Here is a 14,418-nt window from a genome sequence, read left to right on the forward strand (position 1 = left end):
TGAAATCTCCATCGGTGTTTAGCTTGCTGTGTCAGAATTAAATTCTCTTGCGCAGTACGGATTCCATCTTTTCCCTTGACCTTATTCCGATCCTTGTTAAGCTGATTTGGCATTAATCTTCATTCCTCCCACCTTCCAGATTCATAAGGCAACGACGCCAAATGTTTACCGTACTGGTAAAGAAATCAATGCATACAAACAATGGAACAGAATAGCAGAATTATATTCGCATATGCCAGACATACATTATGCTTCATACAATCCGTAATAGAAGATGATTAATAGTAGAAGATGATTATTGATTTACAATGATCCCAGACGGGATATAAATACTATCCGCCAAACTTTTCTGAAGGAGTCCGTCGGCCACAAACATTATGTCCACTACAAACTATTTATCCGTCGGCTACAAAAATACAAAACACCGACGACAATCATTCCGTCGGCTACAGAAACACCGCTAGAACCATCCAGTCGGCTGACAACAGGCAATATCACATGAAATGATGATCTCATAAGCCCAAATCGAATTTCTAAAGTAGCCACCCCTGTTCTTGCATAGGCTGATCAACCTCCATGACAACAAATTATGAAGGTCTGAAAATGCAATTGAAACTTTACAAAATACTGTAGTGAACACTGTAGCGGATCACTGTTCACGAGTACTATAGCAGCCAACGCTAAATCTGATCTGCAACTAATAACCTTTAAACCATTTTTTTAGAAAGTACAATAATACATCAGCTATTGTACTCAAATAATTTCCACAATGAAGCACAAGATTGGACTTCTGAAGTAAAGCCCACAATCAGCAATAATTCAGCTGGTATTTCATAGCCTCAAAATTGCGTAACTAATGAGGGTTTTCGTCCCCAAAGGTCCTCCAATGGTTGAAACCCTAGCTGGCTTCTCCACCAAATAATCACATCAAACAATCATCAATTCCTAGATGATGAGAATGAGGCCCATGATGTCTATTTATACTTTTTCCTCAAGAGGTTGGCCCAAAATCTAGAAGCTTCCAGAAATTATTTTATTTTTATTAAGTGACTTTATGATATATTATTTTATTTAAGTCACTTTATTAAATTAATTAAATATAAAGTTACCTTTTAATATTTATTTATTTGATAACTTTATAAATAATTAACTTAATACCACTTATTTATTTAAGTAAAATAATTAATTAGTCATCCTCATAAAATATTCATTATTTTGGACAACTTAATTAAATTAATTAAATCAAATTACCTCCAAAACGGGGACATTACAAAAATAGAATGGTTGTTGCATCAGGGAAACCTAAGGCAAAACCAAGATTTGATGAAACAATTCTGCATTAGGTGAAGTTGAAATCATGTGATGCAGTTATTGAGGAAATCGAGAAGGTAATTATGGTTGTGGAGTTCGCACAAGCTTTTACTATCTGGAAGGAGTTCTCTATTCTTACAATGCAGAGAAAGCAGATCAAGCTTACAGATCATCTTGCGTAGCTATTTCATGTGGTGACTTTGATTTAGGTATGGAGTTTTTACAGAAACTATTCGTTAAATGCCCTAATGCTATCTCAAGGATTAAAGCTCTCATCGCTCATATCACGGGGCATATGAATTTCTTAATCTCCTTTTTGCCATCCTTTTCTTCAGTTGATATAATATCTTATGTAATAATGCCCTATCTCTATACCTTTAATGAGTCATAGTCTGAACTTAGGCCAAATACCTTGAAACGACGACTTGTACTCGTTTTACATAGTGCTAGTTAAACTAACAACCGAAAACAACTTACACGAGCATTCACAAACAACGTTAATTGATTTCTTATGTTGATCTTTATGCAATTTGGTGAATTTAGTATTTGAAATGCTTCCACCGCCACATACTTTGCTACATTACTCTTAACCAATTTGTGGTAGAGAAAATCGAGAACATGAGAACACCATTTGTGAGAAGGTGGCATGTACCACGGATTGGTGTCTGGTGAGACAATGGATCAACACGTTTGCTAATGCATCCAACTTTTGACATGCATCTTCTAGAAACACTGTCTACATTTGAAGGATGTCATGTTATATTATCTTTTGTGATATGTGCAACATATTATGCGATATACTCATCTCCCCTCTAATCCATGTTTGACAACAACAGAAAACATTTTGTTTGGGGATCGAATAAACACACTGAATTTGCTAACCAACATGGTGGGTTAAATGGCCATCTCCTGATCCACCATAGAAGTGATTCATCATCAGCACCGATGAATTCAAAGTGACAACATCTTTAAGAATTGTAGTTAACAATGGACATAACCTTTTTCAAAGGTAGAAGTCTATGGTCATGTGCAGTCAACAAATGGATAATATTGTCAACTTTTCTTTGAATTAGTAGCCTGGCGCTTATAAAATTGTTCACTCACTGCCAATAGTATCGTCCTTACATAGTTCAATGCCTTTGTGTGGTTGGTCTTTGGTGTGGGAGCTTTCGCCCTTTTATCGTATATCTTTTTGACTATGATATTAATTTGCTTGTGCCAACTTCTGGAGATAAATTCATTCTTCCAATTGAATAATCCAAATCATTTTTTTTTTTTTAATGTTTGCAGCCCGCTTTGGTACCATGTTGAGTAAAATGGATCGTTTTCTGCAAATGTACTAACATGGCCATTGCAATTGATATGTTCCAAATGCAGACTTCAATCTCATATAAATATGAGAGGAGACATGTCTCTAAGGTTTAATCATCATTTTATTAATAGATTAAAAATAATAATTTGTATAATAAATATATGTATTATATATAATATAATATATATATTATATACTATAATTTATATATTACTTATATAACATGAATAAGTATATATAGGAAATGATGATTTACCAATAACAACAATGTATTTCAAATCGAATTAATCCGACTAAAGCTACAACTTTAACAATATGCTCCTGTAAGGACATACCACTTATCCATCATGACAGAAAATAACTAGTTCTTTAGGAAGAACGCACGACTCTTATCTATGTCTCATGGAGATCCTTCAAAATAGTCTAGATCTTTGTAGTTGTCTTCCGGGATGGCACTTGTGGCAGCTAATCATCACTCACTGAAAGCTTAATAAGCATGACCACTTCTTAGTTGTGCTCATCAAACTTATCCTGATCTTGTGCAACTTCGGTAGGATGAGACTATCTACCCAAAATGAGCTCATCAAGTAGACAATACTAGAAGATAGTCATCATTTGTTGCTTCTATGTGTTGTAATTTTGTCATTGAATAGCTAATTGTGTTCCAACATTGTGCTGTCAAAGATGCCATCTACCTATTTTCCAAGGCACAAAAAATGAGAAATTCTGAAGAGGTGAAAAACAGAGTGCAAAACCCAAGGCACAAATCCTAATGCACAAAGGAAGACTCAAGTACATACTTCAAGAAAGATGAAGTATGACTGGCAAGAATCCCAATGTACAAATTTTTCACAAACCAAAAGAAATATGATGAAGACCGAGGAATCTTCGTGAAAAACTCACTAAGAATATGTAGGTAAAATTTCAATCCAACCGAAAAATCAAAGGATTTTTAAGAAACCTTGGGTCACAATAGAGATTGGTGAATACAAAGAAATGGAGGAAGTTGTCACGGATTGAGGAGAAAAGTCCTCTATAGAAGTGGAAAAACTATCTGCATTATCAAACAACCAAGGAAATGATTGCAAGCTGAGAAACAGACCAAAAATAAGAAAGGCCTCCCATTTTCAAAAATTCTCACAAAAAATAATCTTGTCACTGGAAGAAATGTTGCCACAAATACAGATGCAAGCAGAGAACCACTTGATGACAAGATCTGCAGAGGAATAAAAAATGACGTGAAAAATCTACACAAACACAAACACAAGTTCGTTGATGAGGAAACACGAACAAACATGCTTTTGGAAGAAAATGCTCGTCAACAAGCAGAAAAAAATCAATAGGTTAGGATATTAGCATACCCACAAATTGCAAAGAAAAAAGCAACTTGAAAAACTCCACTCTTGATTTTCCAAAGGAAAAAAGAAACTATGTGCCTAGTAAAACAAATTTGCTTTTCAAAAAACTAAAAGAATTTCAATCGAAATTTCTTAGAAAAATAGAACTTCATATTTTCGCTTTGATGCCATATTATGCATGTAATTGGTAAAAATGAATAGATTAAATGAATGATCAAACGATCATTTATAGAGATACAAAAGGTGATGTTTCTATAAAGACACAATCATAAAATAGAAAGTAAATAATATTTACATTAAGTTACAATACTGACCATTCAATAAGAAATAATAAAGATATTATTCTAATATTTCTTTGAATTTCTATTTTTCTAGAGTTCCCTTGGGCCTTGACAGAAGTATACTAATATATGATCTCAATGCCATCACACCTAGTGATTCTTATCATTAAAGAGGATCATAGAAAAATGGGCAATACAGAATACTATTTAAATCTTAAATAAGATGCTAAACTTCAACTACCTGGTCAAATTCAAATGCTTTATTTCCTTGTAATGGTTTGCGAGGAGATACAAACTTTGGTCTGTAATATTCTGCAAAACTCAAAACAACAATACTACTTTAGGGAGGCCACATTTGTTAAACACCAGTAAACTATTGCCTTCAAAGAAAACTGGAAAACACATAAAGAAACATTTCTGTAACAACATACACATTTTTATTTAGGTTATTTCCCTTCTCATTTTGATCAAGGAAGCTGCTCTCATAGTTAAAAAAAACAGTATTTTACATTTGACCTGTATCTACAATATCTTGGACAACATACCAACCTGTATCCTTGACAGAATGTGATTGCCTCAAGCTCAATGCAAAAGGAAATGTTTAGATCCTAGTTTGTCTCCGCAATTCACATATTTCTATTTGTTTGAAGTTTTAAGCAACAACATTGAAGGAAATCAATAAAGAAAAAGAAAATTCTATTCCTGACAACTAGTGAAAGAAAACAAAAATTAAATTTATAGTAAATGAAAGAAATGAACCAAATTTTAGATTTCAATACATCACAATTAAGAAAGAAAGAAAACAATTTCCAGACTCTGAATGATCGAGATGCATTCAATGAATTGGAATAACAAACTGCAATAAGAGTTCATACTAGTAGTGTTAACATCATCTAGCACAAATGATAGAAAGTAAAGTCTAAGGGCCAAATTTTAGAATTAGATCTTTCAGAATCTACCATTTCAAACATCAAATATTGTCATCCATTATAAGTTGAATTCTTTAATAAGAAATATTTAGGGTGCAGTGTCTTACCCTGTGTTTTGCAGGTAAGATACCAGAACAAGCTCACTTATATATTGAGCACTCAGGTAAATCAGATGTAACTCAGGCAAGACATAAAATTTGCATCAAAGGACTAATCATTTGGTTATTAGGAACTTAAAAATTTCATGGATACTATATCATTAAGACTTCACATTAGATATTTGAAAAAAATAGCATATTCCCTTGGATAAATTCTACCAAAGACTGTAATGTCCCCATTTTAGCTCCCTGGTTTGATTAGCCTAACAATGGCCCTCATAGGCTAAGTCAGTTGGGTAGAGGGTCCTAGTTGGCAGAACATGAGGCTATTTTCCTTCCGGAGTGCAGAACTGTTAAGGATTGCTCTTCATTTAGGTCAATTTTGACACACTTACTATTTATAGTAAGTAGCTATTTCAGGAAAGCCAGAATTCTATTCATAGCAGGGCACCTGAATGGGCTATGTTTGCAGAATTGAGCCCTGACACATTTCGCTTGAGCAGATATTTTAGGACTGAATATTTATAGGTCATATTTGTAAGTTGTTACTTTTGGCAGGGCGCCTGGTCACTTGGCATATGCAATTGACATCATGATCTCCACTTGACTAATGAGTTAAATTTAATGGCTCAAGTGCATGTTCAATTATTAATAAAGTGTACTTCATTAAGAATTTATTATAAAGTATATTATAAAGTGCATTAAGTCAATCAGGGCCATGTGATATTATTAAAGACTCAAGAGTTTTAATTGGTTAAATTATCAGTTGATGCCTAATGGAGGATTATTAATAAAGTCAACAATGCAATAAAAGTATAAAATAGCTTTAAGTCATTAAAGTGACTTGTGTGTGAAGATTCATGGTGAAATATTAAAAAAACCAAGAAGAGAAATTGAATCTATCATACATATGAGCTTTTAATTTGTTTCTTGCAAGTTTTGGGAATTGTGTATGAGACAAGGGTTTATGCACATTATTAACATTGGAGAACAACAATTCTTCAATGTTTTCAGCGATTTGAAATGGTGAAAGACCCATTGAATTTTGCATACCAGTGATGACTTCATTCTGGAGTCACACTAGTGCCAAATTGGAGTAGATTTAGTGGGTTTAGTGAATTCAATAAATTTGATGGCAATTTTCAGCTTGACATGGATTTCGAGGTGGACAAATCACTTTTTCATTGCTTTTTGGAGCCATTTAGTGCCTCTTTTTCAATATCAGTCCTGGGAAAGTAAAAATCAGAAAATGGGTACGTTGAAATTAGATAGGTAATCACTTTTCGAGAATTGGGTTGTCTTTTGTTTATTGAAAAAATGATTGTATAAGTGAGAAATTGAATCTGAGATTTTTAGACTCATTGCATGGTGAATAATCTGAACTTTTGATTTATGTGTTTGCTGTTATAATTTACAATATAATGCAAGATTTGTATGAATGTATGTGAAGGAGAATTTGGGATTCTTTCAGTGGTATCAGAGCAGTTTCCTGCTAACCTGTGGGAATTACTTAGAAATATTCAGTTGCATGTCACGGACTTCATGTCGCATGTCAGAGATTTCCAGTTGCATGTTAGTTTCAAGATTACCCAGATGTTTGCATGTCAATTCTGAGGGTTGCATGTTAGTGATCAGCACTTGCATGTTAGTTTTAATAGTTGTGTCAATGCTCAGTGGTGGCATCAATGGTATCAGTTGTTGCATGTTAGTTTTTTTGACTGCATGTTAGTTTCTTTAGGAGGGTTTCCATGCCAACCTGTAACATAAGTTTCAGCTGCAATTCAAAAGATCAGTTGAACAACATGACTATCTCCAGGAAGCAGGCAAATGCCATGATGAAAGAATTGAAGAAGCATAGGCAGACTCGGGAAGGATGGGTGAACTGCTTTTACACCCAGCAAACCATAGACACATTAGCATAGTAAATGGCATCTATTTCTAAGAGGTCTATGTCACAAAACAAAAGGGAAGACAGAAATAAAGGTCTCTACAAGTGAAGTATCTAGAAATATTTACATTGAATATTCAGCAACTAGTGACCAGCATACAATTGAACTTCTGGAGAGAAAAAATGAGAATAATAAAATAAATCAGAAAATTCATCGGTGGGCAATGAGTCCTAGGATCAGGTTTTGAATGGACATGCATCTACCTTGGAAGAGGAAGTGTCTGAAGATAATGCCAAATCAGCAGTTGCTACAGTGCCTTCTGAGCCATCCAATGACGTACATAAGAGCAGCACCTTCATTGTTGAAGAGTGCATTGATAATAGCACACAGGATGTTGCTTATCATGAGGGAATTTGCACTCTATTTCTCTGTCTAGAGAGAAGGGCAGGGTTTTAGAGGATCATGATATGATTCATGAGGAGTGTGACACATTTCATAACTCCAGTAGTTCAGAGGTGTACAATTCTGATCAGCAAAGTGGTGAGGTTCACTTTGTGAACAATCCTTTGTTTAAGATGGATGCAGCAATATTCTATCACAATCCACTTTTGATGTTGATTGTAATATCCTTTAATAAAGTAACTTTTTATGATGATAAATTAATTATATTATATTAGTGAATTTTATAAACTAATATAATATAATTAAATATGGATATAACTATTAGTATAGCTAATAATCTATTAGTAATTTATTTGTTGAAGAATCGGTTTGTGTGGTTGACAAGAATCAACCAGAATTGCTCCTTTAAATAAGTTTGCAAATGGAATAAATGGGCAGTGAAAAATCATTTGTTTCCATACAGAAGCATCACTTCTGTTGATTTAAGGAAGTTTTCCTTTCATTTGAATTTGATTCTGACCTAGTGGACATTCTGAGCGCAATAGGGATGCTCCTGAAATAGCTGTCTTCATAGGCGAAAGTTGGTATATTCAAGAACAAGATCGTGGAATCTGGGAGTTGAGCGTCAATGTTTTGCGACTAAGACAGTCTGGAGAAGTGGATAGCATGCCAGGAGTAAATTGTATGCAAAGCAAGGACCGCCCTAATTAACCTCATCTTGTGTCAGGAGTACAATTTATTAATTCTCATCCACATCCCAAGATTTGTCCTATTCTATGGCATATATGAAACCAAAGACAATGAGTAATTTCCACGTTCAGTGAAACAGAGATTTAGAGCGGAGATTTTCTCAGTTACTTGATAAAATTGAATAGGCTAATGTCTGGCTGATAGCGCCCGATACAATTGGAAGTGGATACTGGCAGATGCTTCAATAGGAACGGTCTATTTCTATGAAAGAAATAAACACTTCCTTCCATTCTACTACAGTCGGGTATACAGGTGCCAACATTTAAATTGCAATAGCATATTTGATAAGTGCATTTTCTCTAAAATTTCTCATGTCCTAAGTTAATATTTCTTTTTTTTTTACAAAAAGATGGTTATTACCTCCTGAGTTTTTTTGAATTCTGAATAAAAATGAATCTGTCCTTAATTGTTGTGGAGTAACACTTGAACTCGCATACAAATAGTTAGAACTGGGAGTTTAGGTTTTTTAAAGTGGTATCAAAGCTTTCAGTCCTACCAGCCTATGGGTACAAACACACATATGCCAAAAGGAAATTATAACTTTCGTAATACCAGAGTCAGACAAAATAGATGGTTATAATCATCTAGTTCCTCTATACAAGTTGACATTGAAGACAGTCATATTGAGTCAGACAAGGAAATAATTTTTGAAAACAATATGGGAAACTCGGATGACACTAGTGATCTAATAACTGCATAATGACTCAAGAGCCAACAAGATATGTAAAATAATATAAACCGAATGGAAAACTTGATGGCACAATTTGTGAACAATAATGTGAACCAAAATCAGAATAATGTGGGAGAATAGGTGGAGAAGAGAACCAATCAGTAAATGTACAACCTGAAAGTTCAAATTGAGTAAGACCCTTCATGCCAACCTTCACTCCTAGAAATCCACAACCTGAAAGAGAACCTACCATTAGGGAACTACCGGAAGAGGTATATCAGTATTGGATACAATCAGGTGATGAATTTAGGGCATCAATGACTTTTAGAGAATATTTGGATGTCACGATGAAACATAAGAATAAGGGGCAAAGGGGATATAATAATGAATTACAAAGGAAGATTGGTAAAATGCCCATTCCATATTTTGATGGGTCAGGAAAAACCATTGCCAAAGCTTGGGTACAAAAACTTGACACGTACCTATAACTAAATCCAATGATGGAGGATGAGGCCATCAAATATGAAGCATTACATTTAGAGGGAATTGCCCATGAATGGTGGCATCATGGACAAATTACATTGGGTCATAATCAGATTAACACTTATGTTGTTTCACAAAAAGGCTTATTGACAAGTTTGACTCTAAGGATCCTAAACTCCATCTCAAAGATTCGACTCTACTTAGACAAACAAGTACGATGGAACAATATATTTCTGAATTTGAAAAATTAGCAGTATTAGTAACAGAAATCACTGAAAGGCAGAAAACGGTGATATTTATAGATGGATTATCTGATACTATCAAAGGGTGAGTTAAGTCCTTAAACCCTCCTTCCTTGCAATCAGCCATTAAAAGGGCTAAAGAACTAGAACCTCCTTCTAAAGGAAAGACATTTAACAAAGGGCTACTCTCTAAAGCCAGATTTTGATAAAAAAACCTTTTCCAAACAACACACCGCCTAGAAACAAATTGGAAAGGGAGAAGCATGATGAACTCAGAAGAAAAAAATTGTGTTTCAATTATAAAGAAGCATGGGCACCAAGTCATAGATGCTTGGGAAAAGGAAAAATTCACTATATTGAAGTAGTATTAGATAGTGAAGATGAGAAAAACATAGATCCAAATCAAGAACAAGATCCTAAAACTACAGGACAAGCTTAGGAAGATCCACCAGGGATGGGTGAAATAGCAACAATGACGGGAACTCCGTATTATAATATTTTCAGAGTAAGCGGGGTTTTACATGGGCAACGAGTCATTGTTATGATAGATAGTGGTGCTACACATAATTTCATTGGTACTGCTCTTGTTAATAAACGTGGTTTACATATAGTGAAACATGAAGGTTTTTGTGTCCGAGTAGCAAGTGGTACTACTTTAGTAAGCACACATAAGGTTCCTCAATTAAGTATTACACTTGGTAATTATACAGTAACAGATGATTTTTATGTGGTTGATTTGGCTAACTCTAATGTTATGTTGGGCATTCAATGGTTGATAACTTTGGATAAATACTCAAAAAGTTTCAAGCCTATGGAATATTCTTTCAAAATTAATGGAAAAAAGGTGACTCTCAAAGGAATGTCAAATGGGAGACCTCGAGTCATGCCTACTAACAAAATGGAGGCCATTTTCCGTCATGGTGATATAGCTTGATCAGCACAATGCTTTATCTCCACCAGGGTAAGAAGTTTTGAATCTAAACATTATCAAGATGATTTGTTGCAGAGTTTAGATTCACATAGTGTGGTTTTCAGTGACATACCTCCAGGGCTACCTCCAGTAGAGGTTTTGAACATACTATTGAGTTGGAAGAAGGGGCAAAGCCAGTTAATACTACTCCTTACAGACATCCTAAGGCATTCAGCGATGAAATAGAAAAGGGCATTAAGGAGTTGTTGGATACGGGACATATCAAGCCTAGTTCAAGTCCATTTATTTCTTCAATCTTGTTCGTCAAAAAGAAAGATGGGACTCTTCGCATGTATATAGATTATCATGCCCTCAATAAAAAGACAATTAAAAATAGGTATTCAATTCCCCGCATTGATGAATTCTTCGATGAATTACATGTTTTCATATTTTTCTAAAATCGATTTAAGATCTGGGTACCATTAGATAGAACTAAGGGAATGGGATATTCATAAAACTGACTTCCGTTGCAATTATGGTCACCATGAATTCCTAGTCATGTCGTTTGGAATACAACTGCTCCAGCAACATTTCAGTCTTGTATGAATCATATTTTAATAAACAACTAAGGAAGTTTTTGTTAGTTTTCTACTCTAATTTACAGCAAGACTTGGGAGGAACATTTGCGTCATATTGATGAGATTTTGGGTATAATGGAATCACAATCCCTATATGCAAAAGCATCTAAATGTGAATTTGGTATGACAGAAATTTTATATTTGGATCACATGATCAATGCCAAAGGTGTGCAAGTACCTCAAGAGAAGATTAGAGATATTTTGGATTGGCCACCTCCACGAAATCTTTTAGATTTAAGAGGATTCTTTGGTTTATGTAGTTATTACAAGAGATTTATTAGAGGTTTTTCACAATTGGGCACACCACTAACAAATCTTACCAAAAGCGGACATTCCTAAAGAAGCACAACAGGTATTTGACAAACTCAAAGAGGTAATGAGTTCTTGTCTAGTTCTTGCACTTCTAGATTTCAATCAGCCTTTTGTAGTAGAATGTGATGCTTCTGGTGAAGGAATAGGGGCAGTTTTAATGCAGAATAAACAACCTATAGCTTATGAAAGCAGAAAACTTAATAGTGTTGAAAGTTCGTACTCAATATATGATATGGAAATGTTGGCGATTATGCATGCTTTGGTTAAATTTCAACAATATTTGGTGGGTGGTAGGTCTGAGGTTAGAACTGATCATAATAGTTTGAAAATTTTCTTCAGCCAAAAAGATTTGAATGACAGGGAGCAAAAATGGATCAGCAAGATCCAAGCTTATGAGTTTGAAATTGAATATGTTGAAGGTAAGAACAATGTGGTTGCTGATTGTAAAGTTTCTTACTAGATTTCAAATTCCTGGCTTGTTGATGCACAACTTTTATCGCAAGTATTAACACTGTTGACAAAGGATGGACTTGCTCCAGAATCTATAGAAGTTAATACAAAAATAACAAAGATAATATAATATTCTTGAACTTAAAATTTCCTTCGATCCTTTGATGTGCTTGCATTAACTGATTTAGATGCCTTGTTTATTCGAGTGGATCAAGAATGCATATCATGCGGAAGGGTGTGAGGATGAATGGTCATGTCTCCGAATGGAGGCATGATCATTCATCATCACACTGATTTAGTTCTAACTAATCATGCCTGATTTGTTACAAACTTAACACAAGTCTAATAATGTATTACCAATCATTATGAACTGCAGCCCGATATAAAGTATAGATCGATAGTTATCTAAAATCAAAGGAATCAAAATAAGTTTCGATCATGCCTTAAATGATCTCAGAAAATATATATATGATCATGAATTTCAACTATTGATTGATTCATATACAACAATAATACATATGCATATCTCTCAAATATGCATCTCTCTTCACTAGGTTCTGATCTCCATCCTTCTTTTTGCCGATGATGTGGTTCTCCTTGCTTCCTCTCCAGCAATTTACAGAAGCTTCTAGATAGCTTGGCTTCCGTTTGTGATCAGCGACAACTTGTGGTTAACTTGGGTAAGACTCAAGTCATGATCTTCAATTGTTTAAAGGCTTCCCATCTTCACTTCATTTTCAGGGTCAGGAGATTGAGATCACTACATCTTATACTTATTTGGGGGTTAAGTTTTTCGGACCATGGTTCAGTATGAGACCAGCTATTCAGCCTGGAGTTAATAAGGGTATGGGTTCTCTTGCTTTGCTTGAGAAACAATATTTCAAGCATCACTTCTAGAATACCTCGTCCAAGTTATCTCTCTTGGACTCTCTTGTGAGGCCAACTGTTCTTTATAGGTCTATGGTTTGGGGTTCATCTCTTCTTGGTTTTAATTGGACCTCAATCAAGTAGGTTCAGACTTTATTTTTGAGGCACATCATTAGATGTCACAGGTTAACTCCTCATAGTGTCATTCTTGTTGAGTTCGGCGCTCATCCTTTCAGTCTCGCAGCCATTTTTTATTTGGTTTGGTTCCTCCATCGTCTGCATGGTTTTGCGGATCATGCTAGTGATTGTGATCGGTACTCCTATTTGGCTTATTGTTCATCTGTTTCTACTGCGAGTGTAGATTCTGATTCTTGCACACGATGCTAGTATGCACAGGCCTCTTCTCTGCTCAGTTCGATTGGGATTGATATTGACCCGCCTCCCCCTTTTTCAATTCTTGTTGGATGCCCTGACTCATTCTCTCCCCTCTCGGCAGGAGTTGAATGAGCATGTCAAACTTGACATTTATAGACAGTACATTGCCACTACCTAGGTTAACCCTCCTGGTGCGTTATGCCCATGGATGTCCTTTTACACAAAGCACTTTTTGTAGATGTCTAATGGGATTATTGTTCATCCTAGCTACCTTTCCTGACAGTGGTCTCATGCCCTGCGTATCTCTTTGTGATCTTTCAGAGTTGGTTCTCACCATCTTCAAGTTCAGACTAACCATCATATTGTCAATGAAGAGCAGATTTGTATGCTTTGTACTTTAGGTGAGGTGGAGACTGATACTCACATCATTTTCTGTTGCCCAATATATTATGAGATCAGAGGGAGATTTTTCTATCTGTTCTGGGAGTGCTTCTTTCTCTATGATTTTTTCAGCTACTATGAGTAGCGTTGTCTTGCACTTTATCTTTGAGAGGCCACTATGCTCCATGATAGCACAATCTAGTCACTACTTCCACACCGGCACTCATCTACTTAGCTCATTACTGCTTTCTATTATCTCCTTTGTGTGGTGTGAAAAGGCTTTCTAGCTCCACTAGATCTACCAGATGCGTCAGATCCCGTACTAGCTATTTGCACCAGCGACACTCCTCTAAGAGTGGCTAGAGACAGAGCAGGGCCTCTACTCATCGGCAAGCATATCATTTAGTGGTTGATTTCTTTTCACCTAGAAATGACTCCTAGTCTCTCTCTTGGCCTCCTCTTTGTGTCTTTGTTTACTTTCTCTTGTTGTTTGTATTTATTTTCGGACACCTTTGTGTTCTCCTGCCGCTGTCAACCTCATTGTTGTAATCCTCCAGTCCCATAGACCTTTTGTTGGTCTTTTGTTGGACATTAATATCATTCTCTTATATTATCTTATAACAGTATGTGCATCATACTATTGTACATATATACATATGTATATGTATGCTGATCACAATTATTGTCAAACCAAAGCTCCATGTTTTAACACTCCCTCTTAGATAGGGAAGACAAAGTGCATATATATAAGTTCTTATTT

At 35.3% G+C, this 14,418-nt stretch overlaps 1 protein-coding gene across 7 annotated transcripts in view; it reads right to left on the bottom strand.

Moving 5' to 3' along the window:
• The window catches only part of LOC149541179 (RNI-like superfamily protein), a 277,715-nt gene that overhangs the window by 59,654 nt on the left and 203,643 nt on the right, over positions 1–14,418 (bottom strand). For all 7 annotated transcript variants that reach the window (XR_016356490.1, XR_016356489.1, XM_089802183.1 and 4 more), the window contains one exon: positions 4,504–4,574. Coding sequence is in view for 5 of the 7 variants with exons in the window: in XM_089802183.1 (XP_089658309.1) it covers positions 4,504–4,574 (71 nt within the window). In the remaining 2 variants the exon portion in view is untranslated. The remainder of the gene's footprint in view (positions 1–4,503; positions 4,575–14,418) is intronic.

Source organism: Cupressus sempervirens, chromosome 9 (assembly GCF_028749045.1).
Source record: "Cupressus sempervirens isolate cs-2001-9-10 chromosome 9, ASM2874904v1, whole genome shotgun sequence".
Lineage (NCBI taxonomy): Eukaryota > Viridiplantae > Streptophyta > Pinopsida > Cupressales > Cupressaceae > Cupressus > Cupressus sempervirens.